Here is a 14,348-nt window from a genome sequence, read left to right on the forward strand (position 1 = left end):
ACTTAAATCTCTGTAACAGCATTTCAACACCACTACAAGACATTACATGTAGAAATAGCTCCACTAATATCAGGATCATTTGCATTCTCTTAAATTCGAATCAGGCAAAGTCATCAGATTAAAGTTAAAAAAAAAGAATAGTATTTAAAAGACTGTCCAAACTTGTGCGATCTCTAGGAAGTGATTCTCTTACCCTTGTTTCAATTATAAGATTTAACAACCGTAAATGAACATTGCTTTGTGGGAAAACAATGAATTTTAACTGCTAAGAAAAAAAAAAAAACAACAGTGCATAACCTACAGTGAAATACAGGTTTGTTCCTGGAAGTCTTAACAGATAGAGAGATATGTAGTTAAAGAGAGAATACATATAAATAAGGAAAATGAATAAACTAGGACTTGTTACGGATTCTCACTAAATCAGTGAAGTGGGGATATGGAATTTCTCTGAGTTTTTGCAAGCATGGCTATTCTATATTCCATACTGCCTAGTATAAGTATTTGTGTGAATGCCAATCATCCTTCACTTTTAATGACAGAATTTTAATAAATGTCCATCTGTGGATTCTCTGGTGCTTATGATACAGCTGATCAATTTCTTTCTCCACAGAGCAATTTTAATAAAATGATGCTTTTACTTGAGACAACAACAATAAACTGGGTCTTCTACAATAAGTGCATTAATGCCTGCAGATTTCATGACTGACAAACCCTTGTAAGCCAGAAAATGGTTCAGACTCCTTGCATTGTGAAGGTGGATTGGTATAGAAAGCATATTGAGGGAGACCCTTTTATCCCCTGTATTCCAGTGGCTCCCCTTTCATGCAGGTTTTTTTTGGAGGTATGGCTACCTGAAATATCTGTTCAGCTCCTGAAGTCTGTTTAACAGTTATTGTCATTGCAGTGTAAAAACACATCTGTGCCTACACCTCATCACAAACTATGGATGGGTTTTTCTGAATATGTAGGCAATTGTAGGAGGAAAAAGCCTTAATTTAATGCTAATAACAGCTCCAGTACTGTTAATGAAACTTATTATCATCTTCACTTACGCAGCACTATTTATCTACAATGACTAAAGTTGTAAAGTTCTAGAATGTAAAGCACTAATGGTGTTTTTCATTGATCAATAAACAAACGTTCAATTCCTAATTTGAAAGATTTGCACTAATTTCTCTGGCCACCTTTGTCCAGCTAGAGAGCTTCTTTGGAGTGGGAGATACTTTTGCTGTATTTTTTTTTTTCTGTAGAACTTACGAGATCTGAAAATCAGATCTGAAGCTGGTCATAGAGAGTAGAGAATTTTTCTGACATCTACAATGACATTGTAGAGTGTGATTAGAGTGACATGCATAGAGTGGAAGCCTGGAATGGCTCCTGAGTGTCCTGGAGCAAAATACAAAGCAAGAAAGATGAAAGATGAAAGATTTTTCATAAAAGTCCCTGGAAGTTTTTTCCTGTGTGAAGATGGTGGGACTATCCACTGAATGACTGAGGTGAAATAGCTAATCTAATTGTATAATCAATCTATTTCACCGAGGAAACTTGCCATAGTGGTGATAACTACTGTCACACGTTCACTGTCCCACATGGTCCTAGTGGCTCCACTGAAGTATAACAAGATTTGGAACTTGATTTTATGGTAAGGAAAATAATTAATATGCTTCAGGTTTAATTGGCTTGTCCCGTGAAATTTGGTCCAGATGGCAAAAGTACCACCTGGCTTTGTTTGAGGTAGTCCTGGGAGGCAAACAAAACCTTATGCTTAGTCTGTGCTGGCTTACTGCTCAGTTCCATTTCCAGACGAGGGTGAGCAGTTCTTTCAGACACGCTCACTGCCAGGCTCGTCAGGGCTTTCTGACTGAGCTCCATGCTGGCATAGTCACTCAGGAGCGGTGCTTCAATGGAAATAGTGTCTTCTTCACTTGTAACTGCTTCTGCAGGGATTTCTTCCTGCCTCGGGCTCATGTGTATGTCACTGCTAGGTTTTTCTGACCGGCAAATGTTGTGCTTGCTGTCTTCTCCACCATCTGTGAAGAGGTCCAGCGTCAGAGGAGCCTTTGACTCATGCTCTATGACAAAAAGGCTGGTGGTATCATTGTCTGACAGGGCCTGAAGCAGTGAGCTTGAAACCGGTTTCCAATTAGTCTGTGAGACAAAGCAAGGAAAAATAATAATATGCTAATTAATCCATTTAATCTCATCTTTATTTTAGAAATATGAAGGAAAATACTGATTTCCCTAATTCAAAGAACCATCTTCTCCAGTCCCATAGTATTTAATCAAAGTTTTTCTTGGGTTTGTGTTTTCTTGGGACCAAAAGCAGTGATGAAAAAATACAAGCCTCATGCTGTGCTCTTCTGAGAACACAGCTTTCAAAAAACTTAGCAGATATATTACTATGAAAAGACAGCAACTTGAGCAGCAGTCAGACAAGATTAAGGTGTCAGCTGCTATGAACAGTTTGTTATTAAACTTCATGCATTTTTGTGATCTGAGTATATCTGGGGTAACAAGCTTTTGCAAATTCTGGATGGTTAAATGGAGAACAGTTGGTAACACCAAGCTTCCTTATTTTCCACCTAGATTGTTCTGTGTTTGCCCGTATTTGCTATAATGTTTTTCAAATTATGGGCAGGCTGGCATAGCTATTAGATTTTCTTCCTTCCTTCCCTCCCCCCTGCTCCTCTGCACTCACTTGCTCTATATTCATTTACACTGGGGGTTTTTTGTAAGAAATAAATAAGTGTGTAATGTTTTTATTTTCTTTCTTCTTACAATTTGTGATCTGACCAGGAAATGAGAATGTTGTTCTTTGAAGTCTCAGCAATACCAAATAAAATATCTCTATTATTCTCTTGTAATGGGGTAAGTAGACATCACTGCATGGTTAACTTCTGCCTTCTTTTGAATAAAGATCTGTATGATATGTGCCTTCATTATCATATTTTTTAATGAAGAGCAACCTTAATTCCAAAGCTACCAAATCTAAAATAGGTTTTATGTCTACCTGGCCTTCAGTAAAGTCTGTGATACCACTTCCCACAGAATTTTCCTGGATAAACAGGCTGCTCCTGGCTTGGTCAGGTGCACTGTTCACTGGGTAAAAAACTCTCTGGACAGCCAGGCCCAGAGAGTGATGGTGAGGGGAGTCACATCCAGCTGGTGGCCAGTCACAGGTGCTGCTCCCCAGGGCTCACTAGTGTTTATTTAATATCCTGTTTCATATCTTCACCAGTGATCTCATGGAGGGCACCCTCAGTCAGTTTGCAGGTGACACCAGTCTGGGTGGGAGTGCTGATCTGCTGGAGGACAGGAAGGCTCTGCAGAGGGATCTGGACAGGCTGGATCATGGGCTGAGGCCACTGGTGGGAGGTTCAGCAAGGCCCAGGGCTGGGTCCTGCCCTTGGGTCACAACAGCCCCAGGCAGGGCCACAGGCTGGGACAGAGGGGCTGGAAAGGACCTGGGGGTGCTGGTGACAGCAGCTGAACACGAGCCAGGGTGTGCCCAGGTGGCCAAGAAGGCCAAATGGCATCCTGGCCTGGATCAGCAATGGTGTGGCCAGCAGGAGCAGGGCAGGGATTGTCCCCCTGTGCTGGGCACTGGTGAAGCCACACCTCGAGTGCTGTGTCCAGTTCTGGGCCTCTCAGTCCAGGAAGGACATTCAGGTGCTTGAGTCTATCCAGAGAAGGGCAATGGAACTGGGGAAGGGTCTGCAGCACAAGTCCTGTGAGGAGCAGCTGAGTGAGCTGAGGGTGTTTATCCTGGAGAAAAGGAGGCCCAGGGAGGACCTTATCACTCCCTGCCTGTAAGGAGGCTGCAGCCAGGTGGGAGTTGGTCTCTTTGCCCAGGTAACAAGTGATAGGATGAGAGGAAATGGCCTCAAGTTGCACCAGGAAAGGTTTAGATTGGATATTAGGAAGAATTTCTTCTCTGAAAGGGTGGTCAGGCTGTTCAGGGATGTGGTGGAGTCACCATCCCTGAAAGTGTTTGGAAAATGTCTACATGTGTTATCTGGGGACATGGATTAGTGGTGAACACGGTGGTGCTGGTTAATGGTTAGACTTGATGGTCATGGAGGTCTTTTCTGAACAACAGAGCAATGCTATGATTCTTTCTGAAAGAGGCAATAGGTGAAGAAGACGAATCTTCAAAGAATCTTGCCTACATGTGAAGAACAGGAGACTGATTTGGGTGACTGACTGATATTTTAGTTCTTGATAATTCACTTTCCAGGTGTCTGTAATGACAGTGTCTCCAGTTCCTCCTGTTGCTCTATAGCATGGTATGTATCATTGACTTAATTTTGTTAAATAAATCCCCTGTCTGGACAGCAAGTTGTCTTACCGCCTTTTTAGATTTTTTTTGTGTTTTTGTCAAAAGTTGTTATGTTCCCCAACTAAAGTGGTGCAGTTCAGTCTTGGAACAACTAGAAATTAAATGAATATACAAAATATAGAAAGATTTGCTCCCTGCCCCCATTCAGATCTGATTTGTTCTTTTAAGAACAATGCCTTTAAAAATGCTCTACAATGTATTCAAAAAAGTCTTAGACCTTTATTAAATTTTAATAAAATTAAATAAAATTTAAGCAAAAGTATATACAGTCTATGCCTTGATAAAACCACCTCCCATCCTGTATTTTCAATAGTACTCTGGCTTCCAAGCAATTGATACTGGACGTTTTCTAGAGTGAAACGTGAAAGGACAGATAACTAGCATTATAGATTAATCAAGGATCTCCCTTGTGTCAGAAGAGTACTTGCCATGTCTTGGAGTGCACTGCTGTCTCTTGGGCTTGGTACACTGGGCCAGTATGATGTTTTCAGCCTGTAAAGAAAGATTTTACATTTAACATCAGGTTAAATGACTGACATTTCCTATGCATTTAAATTACTATTCATGCATAACGTATTAACTTCTTTGTAACCATAAAAAAGGTGTTCTACAGAGACATTTAAACATAATGCTAATTAAAAGCTGGAGACCAAACTTGGTGGTCTACACTGAAATTCTGAGTTAATGATGATTAGCACCTTTGTTTAATGATAAAGGAACTGTGAAAGTTCTGGCAATGTTGCCTCTGTACATGTAATCTATACATTTAATATTTCTACACGTCTAATTTGTCATAATTTCCACAAAACCTCCATCTTCCTTGAGAGCTTGGGGACATATAGGAAGAAGTTTGTTTCAGGAAGTATTCTCTTCTGGGCTTAGATTTAGAAGTTTGCTTTCCCCTGAAAACAAAATGCAAGATGCTGTTGCATTCAGTCCATGTGCAATGGTGCTGGTAGTCTGGAAGAAGCTCTGAGGAGACAACAACTCCTGCCCTTTCCTGCTTGTTTTGAGTTTGGTTCATTCTGGGAGCTATTACATACTGTATCTCACCTCCATAAAAAAAAGCCTCAACAAAGCTGCAAGAGAGGCTGAGAGGTTAAGAAGTCCATCACTCTGCCTTAGTGTTGGGCTCAGTATTTTTCACTTTTGAAATTAAATCTAGGCTTCATTACTTTTGGGTACTTTGCCTCTGCTCAGGCTGTGGCTGGAGGTAAAGGCTGTGACTGTCAATTTACTGGACTCTTGCTGATCCTGTGAAGATGGCTGTTTGGCTGGCTGGTGAGTCCTTTCTTACAAATCAAGAAGGCAATTGAAGTGAGGGCATCTCATCTAGGTTCATCTAGGTTCAATATCTCTACAAATGTACAAAGGTGAGCACTATTTTGTAGTTCTACACGGGGCTCCTCTGTCCTCCTAGGTTGTTTCGTGTTTTGTTTTGGTTTTTTTTTTCCCTGCTCTTTCCTATTGGGCCTAGACCATGATGTGTGGTCTTATGTTGAACACATTGGAGTTTGCTCTAGGTCAAAACTTCCATGTAGGTCTTAGAAGTTCCTGTCAAAACTGCTGTATCAGGCACTCTGCAACTTAAAGTACAATCTGAAAAGGTAAGAGCTCAGGAGGCCTCATGCAGAGTGTGTTTCCCAGTGGCAAGGACAGCAGTTTAAGCTGAAGCAGGCTATGTCATGCTGTGGGGCTTTCAAGCCACAGGTTGTGCCATCTGTCCTTCAGCAGCTGTGCTTTCAGCTTCTGAGGCTGGTGTTTTGTGAAGAAGAGAAAAAGGGAGGGTAGGGTTCTAGGACACCAAATAGTAGCATGAGTGGTTGTATGCAATTAAATTTGTCAGAATATTAATGTTAGAACCCATTATTATGCAAATCTTTTAGTCATAGTGTATGCTCCTGATATTGTACCTCAGATTAGTATGTGGGCAAGAATACTCTATTATTGCAGAAAACTATTTCTCCTAGAAGAAGAGGACCACTGCCAGATCTTAAAGGCACCCTTGTTGTTCTCTCTTGTTCATACTTATACTGCTCCTTGTCATTATGTGCTTATATGCATACTTAATACATTTAATATCCAAATGTGTTTGCAAGAAACATCTTAGAAAAAAAATAACCAAATGCATGCTTTATCTATATATCTATAGCATATTTCCCAATGTGAGAAATGGTCCCATCTCTTTCTAAGCATGTTTGTGACAGGAGATAGTCAGATAAAGGAATCAAAAGCTAAAGAGTATAGATTTTTTACTAACTTGTTTTACCATTTTAATCAGCTTATAGTGGCTTGAAATTGCCCTCACTGTCAAATTAGTGTGGTGGCTTTGTGTTGTGTGTTTTTTGAGTTGTGTTGCCTTTAATGAACAAAAACTGCCCAGTGCTATGAAACTCCAAGCCAAGCAAAACAAGAGTGCTGCTAAGAGCTCCAGACAATGTTCTGTTCTTACCTTTTAATGACCAGAGAACAAGTGAGAGGCGTAAAAACCAGAATAAATATCATGCTGAAACAAAGACCAATCACAAAACCTTCAAGTTCTCCTTTATCTGATGGGAAACAGAAAGCCTCAATCAGATTTATGGTGTTAAGTACATAAAGACCGTACTAACTTCATGAGAGAAATATTTCAAACAGAAGTCAAAGCCAACTTCACACATGTTCTGGAATTCAAGTAAAATCTAGTTAAAACAGAACCTGGTATTCTCAGGGGAGTGTGAGCTTTTCAGGTTTGTATTTTTAAGATATCTAGGTATCATAGAGTCATAGAATGGTTGGGATTGGACGGGATGTCTGAAAATCATCTATTCTAATCCCCTGCTATAGCAGGTTCACCTAAAGCAGGTGACACAGGATTGCATCCAGGCAGGTTTTGAGTATCTCTGTTTCCGTACTCTACCAGCCTCACAGTGAAGTTCTTCATCATGTTCAGGTGGAAATTCCTGTGTTTCAGTTTATGCTCATTTCCTCTTGTTGTATGATTGGGCACCACAGAAATGAGTCTGGCCCCATCCTGACACTTGCCCTCTGGGTATGTATACATTGATAAGATTCCCTTTCTGTTGCCTCTACTCCATAATAAAAAGGCCAAGCTCTCTCATCCTTTCCTAATTAGTAACTTGTCCCTGTTCCCTAAGCACCTTTGCAATCCTCCCCTGGGTCCACTCCAGGAGCTCCATGTCTCTCCTGTCCTGAGGAGCCCAGAACTGGACACAGCACTCCAGGTGAGGCCTCACCAGCACTGAGTACAGGGGCAGGATCACATTCCATGACCTGCTGTCAATGCTCTTCCTAATGTCCCCAGGATCCCACTGGCCTTCTTGGCCACCAGGACACGCTGCTGGCTCATGGGCAGCTTGTTGTCCACCAGGACCCCCAGGTTCTTCTCCTCAGAGCTGCTCCCCAGCAGGTCAGCCCAAGGCTGTGCTGGTGCCTGGGGCTGTTCTTCCCCAGGAGCAGGACCCTGCATTTGCCCTTGCTGGATTTCAGATGGTTCTTCTTTGTTCATCTCTCCAACCTGTCAATTGTTTTTTCACTCCATGCTGTTATGTGAGCTCTAGCTTGTCTAGCAGGTCAGGACCCTCATGCATGTCTGACTTAATAAGAAACTATTTGAGTGAAAGTGGCTTTTAATCTGTTCCAGAATTTACTAGTAGTGTTTGGGGGTTTTTTTGGTTGGTTAGTTTGGGGGTTTGGGGTGTGGTTTTTTTTTGTTTGTTAGTTTGGAGTGTTTTTTTGGGGGGGAGGGGGTTGGGTTTTTTTTGTGTGGTTTCTTCATTGTTTTTGTTTTGTTTGTTTGTTTGGGGTTTTGTTCTCTTTGGGGCTTTTTTATTTGGTTGGGTTTTGTTTTGTTTTAGAGGTTTCTTGGGGAGTCATACGTGGTCCTGATAGCAATGACACAGTTTGTGTATTTAGTTGGTGTTCATGCTTTACCTTTTAAGATCATTAAGACCACTTTATCTGTAATCAGCCATTTGTCAATCCTTGATGCAAACCTATGTCTCCTATTGCCTCTTAGCTCAAGTTACTTTCTATCAACATCCCAGCTACCTAAAGAGGAGAAAGTGTCTGAGAGGTTATTGAAGGTTGATAAAATGCTCAGGCTAACACAGGAACTGAAACTGACTGTGTTAAGAGTGAGTCAGTGTAGAGGTCTTCTTTTTAGATGGAGACATCAAATGTTTGAAAATAGTGCCAGTAGAATGTGGTAAGTTCATGATTGTGTTACTGATATTGACAAACCATATTTGCAAAAATAGCCACTTGCTTTTTCTTTTCCTACCCTACCCATCCCCAACAGAAAGGGGGGGGGGGGGCAGGGGCGGGGGAGTTGTGTGTGTTTTGGGGGGTTTTGTTTGCTTTTGTTTGTTTGTTTTACCAAACAGCTACTTAATATTAAAAACTAACTTGGAAATTTTTGAACTGCTTTGTTGCTGAAATTCGTTTTTTAAAGCAAAGAAACCTGAGATTCTTCTAATGGATTAAATAACCTGTGAAATATTTGGGGAGTGCAAAAATAGTAAATATAATGTTTAAATTCAGTGTAATTACTCGAATTTTAAAAATGTGTTAATTTAACTCTGAATTTCATTGCTTTACTGAAAATTGAATACTCTCCAAATATATATTTGATAGGATGAGTGAAATAGAGTCCTGAAAAAAGCACCAAGCTTTAATATTTAGTGTTGACAGGAGAAAGTTTTCAGTGGGGGGAGGAGAGGTGCAAATCCTGTTGATTTCAAGGAAGATTTTAAATTTCTTTTGTTTTTATCTCTGCTTTACACTTTTGACTATTCAGTTGTATGGTTTTATACCTCCTTCACTTAATACAAAAATCTGCTGTGGGGAGCAATCATTTCCACACTTCTGTCTCTGAATATCTCAGGTTACTGATACAATCTTAGTAGTTTCTTTTCTTTTTCTATTTAGAAATCTTCTTTAAGGGAAGCTGTGGTCAAACAAAAGAAATCTGTTGCATTGTTAGTTTTAGTTTAACTGATGAAGTATTAAAAATGTTTGAAAGACTAAGTTTAGCCAACCCTATATGATTTTAAGATTTTTAGACTTTTTAAATGTTACTGTATTGAGACAGCACACTTGAGAAAAGCAAACTTTTGCCAGTGAACTAAAGGACCTGTTATTTAAAATATACTTAAATTATCAGGAAGCAAAATATACTTTGATTAGTATTTACCAACATCTGGAACAATTGAAAGGTACTTAATCTTTTATTTTTGCAGTTGCCTCAGGAAGCTGATTTTATATGATTGCTCAGGATTTTGCCAAGAGCAGACAATTCAACATTACTAGTCACAGGCAGAAATTTCAGCTGCTGAAATCTAGACAGTAATTGTCAACAAATAAAGATATGTGCACATAGCTAGCACAAGAAGGTCAGAAAAGGTTTTAGAGATGAAGAACTCTAGCTAAGTCTTCCCTGTATACTAGGTAATGAAATACAGACAGAGTAGTCTCGTGACACAAAGTTTACCTCTTGCTGAGGAACAATTTTTTGTGTTTGCTCTCAGTAACTGAGGATTGAATAATGAATCTTGTGAGTGAGCATAGAGAGACTATAAAGCAAAGATTCATGCAGGGTAATGCAGATGCATGGACAGTTCCACAGTACCATATTTTGGAGTGCTGAAAGGTTGTGAAAGAGTCAGAGGTCCTTCTCCAGCATTAGTGAATCCTGCAATCTGCACACGATAGGTGGTCTTTCCCTTCAGTCCCGTAAGATGGTAACTTGTGATAGAGGAGTTGAGAGTAACAGCTGAAATGCAAGAGGTTTGAGGAGATGATTAGATGAACTCTCATGGCTGAGCATGTATCAGTGTAGCTGACTGGGGAAAAGGCAAAATTTCAATGCCCTGATCCTCATCTGGATGAAACCAGACTGTGCAGAAGTTCTTTGGATGGGTATAAGATTTCTCCTAGATATTTATTACATTTAGTACATTTCAAATCCAGAGGTTAAAAGCATGAGCTTTTAACACACTAAGGCTGTATTGAGTTAGTATGGCCAGGTTTTGGTAGCAGGGGTGCTACAGGGGTGGATTCTGTGAGAAGCTGCCAGAAACTTCCCATGTACAACAGATCCAATCCCAACTGGCCCCAGGATGGATGTACTGCTGACCAAGGCTGGGCCAATTAGAAATGGTGGTAATGCCTCTGTGGTAGATTTAAGAAGGAAAAGAATTACTGTGCAAATACTATTGCAGCCAGAGAAGAGCAGGGTGAGAGTATGTGAGAGGAACAGCCCTGCAGACACCAGGGTTGGTGAAGGAGAGACAGGAGATGCTCCAGGCACCAGAGCTGAGGTTCCCCTGCAGCCCGTGGTGCAGACCATGGTGAGGCAGCTGTGCCCCTGCAGCCCATGGAGGTCCCTGGGGGTGCGGAGATCCCCCTGCAGCCCCTGGAGGAGACCCAGGCCAGAGCAGATGGGTGCCTGACAGGAGGCTGTGACCCTGATGGAGGCTCGTGCTGGTCCTGGCAGGGACCTCCAGACACATGGAGAGGAGCCCATACTAGAGTAGGTTTCCTGGTAGGACTTGTGACCCTGTGGGAGATCCATGCTGGAGCAGGCTGTGCCTGAAGGATTTAATCCTGTAGCAAGTGAGCACTATGGATGCTGGAGCAGTGAGTAAAGAACTGTAGCTCATGGGATGGAGTCATGCTGGAGAAGCTCACGGAGAACTGTCTCCCATGGGAGGCAACTCACAGTGGAGCAGAAGGACTTTTCTCCCTGAGCAATGGCAGAAACAATCTGTGATGAACTGACTGTAACTCCCTGTGTCTCCCTGTGCTGCTGGTGGGGAAGAGTTAGAGCCTGGGAAGGAGGGAGTGGTGTAGAAAGGTGTTTTAAAGGTTTGTTTCACTTGTCATTATCCTACTCTGAATTTCATCGGCAATAAATATCAGTAATTTCCCCAGATCTGTTTTGCCCATATGGTAGTCTGTGATCTCTCCTAGTCCTTATCTCAACCCGTGAATGTTTGTTACATTTTCTCTCCCTTGTCCACTTGCAGAGGGGATAGAGTGGCTCTGGCATCCAGTGGCTCTGGTATCTAGCCAGGGTCAAACCATCACAGATGATGATGAATACAGAAGGTTGTGTATACTTCGTGAGAGAAAAACGTATCTAACATGCTGAACAGTTGTTTTTATGTTAACAGTAACAGTTAACACTAGGACTAGCCCTTGTCATATACTTTCACTCCAGTTGTCAGTAGTTGTTCAGCTTGATTTGTACCAGTGCTATTACTCATCATTCAGTACAGAAACAGGGCTTTCTGCTTTTCTGCTTTACTTGCTTTGTGGGGCTTTCAGCTCAGCCTTTCTTTTTGGATGGACTTTTCCCTTGGCCAGAATAATGTACAAACAGCCATGTTGTAAGGATGTCTTTAATGGGGCAGAAATTACTTCTCAAGTTAACCGCTGTGGATTTAAGATCATCACAGAAGTGGATGTGATGCTGTGGTCTATGGACTTCCTTCCCCCAAATTCTCCAGTAAAATTATATTTCCTGCCTGGAAAACATGACAATTGGGTGCCATGTCACTGCTGTATTGACTGGTTAAGGTAGAGGAAAAAAAAAAAAATTAGGTTCAGTCCTGGATGTTCCCATTCTGCCTCCTCTTGTGATTTCAGACAGGTATTTGTGGTGGAATAGAATTTCCAGAAGATTTTTTTATGTTTCTCTAAAGGCATAGGTTAACGTGTATTACAGAACTCTTGCCGTCTCCCATTGTCATCTCTTAAGTGTTATTTGTCTTTCCTGGCATATCTTCAATTTAATTTGAAAGTCAGTATGTACAAAGTCAATGTATTATTACTTACGGCAAAGAGATTTTCCACTCTATACCAGAAAGAAAATGTTTATCAAAAGAATATGGGGATTTTTTAAAAATTGAAAACTCAAGTGACTTGAATTCACAACTAATTATTTATTCCAATGTGTAGACGTTTCATCTGTTGTAGTTTTTTAAGGTTGGAAAGACCTTTAAGGTTATCAAGTCCAAACTTAGACATAAAAACTACCAATTTAAGAAAGTGTTTCCAAAATTAAATTTATAATGGTGTCCTTGGAAACAGGTAAGAAATACAAAATGCTAATTGAGTTGAAAAATGTAATAAAGCATGTCTTACATCTTACAGAAAGGTTCAGGATTCATCAGGTTTGGATGAGGTGCAATGAAATATAAAATTGTTGTGACTGAAATTGCAATACTGAAAATATATGTCTTCCTTTAAGTGTTCCTAGAGAATTCTGCTGTAGTCTTAGAAATGTAATTTTTAAGGAAATAAAATATTTAATTTGAGATAATATTTAGAAAATTTTAAGTGTTTGTGAGAGCATCTAGAGCATTAAAAGTCTAACCAGGAGCTGACCTTTGAGATCAGAGCACTCAATTTGCACAGAAATAGTAAATAACACAGTAGACTTAATGGTTTGAATGAAACTTTTCTTTCGTGACTCGGAGCTGCTGCTTTGTTCTGGCAATGGTGACTTACCTGGAGACCTTTTCCTGGTTGAATCTGTGTAACTGATCCTGTATCCCTGGAGAAAGCCCAAATGATCTTCTGCAGCTATTTGGGTCCACTTCACAAGCGCAGAATGCTTTGTGATATTCAGTATTGTCACGTTAGCGGGACCGGTCCTAGGAACTTAAAAAAGCAGATATTTGAGTTCTGCATCAATACCTGTGCAATAGAATACAAGACTGAATGAAAACTAGCTGTTACCAAGACAGTTCTTGTCAGATTCTAGATACTAAAAATACAGTGTAAAGGGCGCAAGAGAAAGGCAAAATCCTATAGAGTAAAAACCCCTCACCTTAAGCAATACCAAAGTAGGTAGAAATTGTGACTGTCTCATTATGAATATTTTATTCCAACAGCAACAGCCATACTAATTTCAACTTGTAATACAAGACACTATGAAATTAGGATTGGAAAATCTGATTTAATTTAAATTCGAGCCACATGAGTATGAGATTCACTTTATGTTATTTTTGGTAATGTCACACATAATAAAAATATTTCTGTGGACTTGTCAGTAAGGAACAGCATTCAGGTCATTCACTGCCAGGACATAACTGCTAAGAATAAAAGCTGTTCAGTCGCCTGGAAAAGAAATTTTGTGTAGCCTTCCCTTTATTGTTGCAAATAGGAAACAAGAAGAAATACAGAGAGTGAGGTCATACAAAGGGGAGGAATACCTCCTTCAACGGAGTAGAAGTGGGTCACTCCAAAAGTCTTTTCATGTCTCATGAAATTTTCACACTGACACACATCAGATGCATGTACCATTATTTTGTACAACTTATATGGCTGAAAATTGTCTGGAAAACAAATAAAAGTATGTCAAGGTTTACTGAAAAGTTATGAAGTATAAAGTAGAAGAGGAAAGGCAACAGCTTCCTAGATTTTCTATATAGTTCTTGCTTTCTGAGACTTACAGCATAGCATAAGTGTATAGTGCTTTACACTGAGTGCAAAATATGTACATCCTTCTTCAGTGTCTCTAGATGCTTTATGGAAGCTATTTCAAAGCCAGAATGGAACATAACATGGGTTCTCTTTCAAAAGAGGACAGATGTGTTTTGTCAACCTCTGGGAGGCTTTTGCTGGTGAAGGAGAAATTGGGAACTAAAATGGCCGTAGTTATCTCATTTCAGGGGTAGGTATTTCCCACTCAGCTAGAATATATAAACCCAAGCAAAAAACCTAGATGTAACTAAGTTTTTTGTGCCTAGATGGCACTACAGATGTTGCAGAAGGACTAAGGTAAACAGAAGACTTTGTAGAACTCTGAAGCCCAATGTTCTCTATTGTACATAAAAACCAGTGCTGAATGGCCTTTGCGAATGTTACCTAAATGATTTTAATCAGGATTTTCAATGTCTGTTCCATAAAAACATCCCTGACTGAAGCGCATCAGGTCTAGCACGGTAAGCAGAATACTGGAGTTGAGAACTTAGGCTTTGACAAGTATTGGTATTTATAT

General features: G+C 40.3%; 1 protein-coding gene across 1 annotated transcript in view; it reads right to left on the bottom strand.

The window, feature by feature from the left end:
- Positions 1-1,448: 1,448 nt before the first annotated feature.
- Positions 1,449-14,348, bottom strand: part of LOC136288867 (interleukin-6 receptor subunit beta-like) — a 30,065-nt gene continuing 17,165 nt past the window's right edge. The window contains exons 10-15 of the mRNA XM_066182374.1: positions 13,561-13,683; positions 12,854-13,006; positions 9,969-10,112; positions 6,792-6,888; positions 4,768-4,831; positions 1,449-2,148 (exon numbers count right to left, since the gene is read on the bottom strand). Coding sequence (XP_066038471.1) covers positions 1,672-2,148; positions 4,768-4,831; positions 6,792-6,888; positions 9,969-10,112; positions 12,854-13,006; positions 13,561-13,683 — 1,058 coding nt within the window. The 3' untranslated portion in view covers positions 1,449-1,671. The remainder of the gene's footprint in view (positions 2,149-4,767; positions 4,832-6,791; positions 6,889-9,968; positions 10,113-12,853; positions 13,007-13,560; positions 13,684-14,348) is intronic.

Source organism: Chamaea fasciata, unplaced genomic scaffold, assembly GCF_029207755.1.
Source record: "Chamaea fasciata isolate MVZ Bird 193981 ecotype frontalis unplaced genomic scaffold, bChaFas1.0.hap1 SCAF_4, whole genome shotgun sequence".
Lineage (NCBI taxonomy): Eukaryota > Metazoa > Chordata > Aves > Passeriformes > Sylviidae > Chamaea > Chamaea fasciata.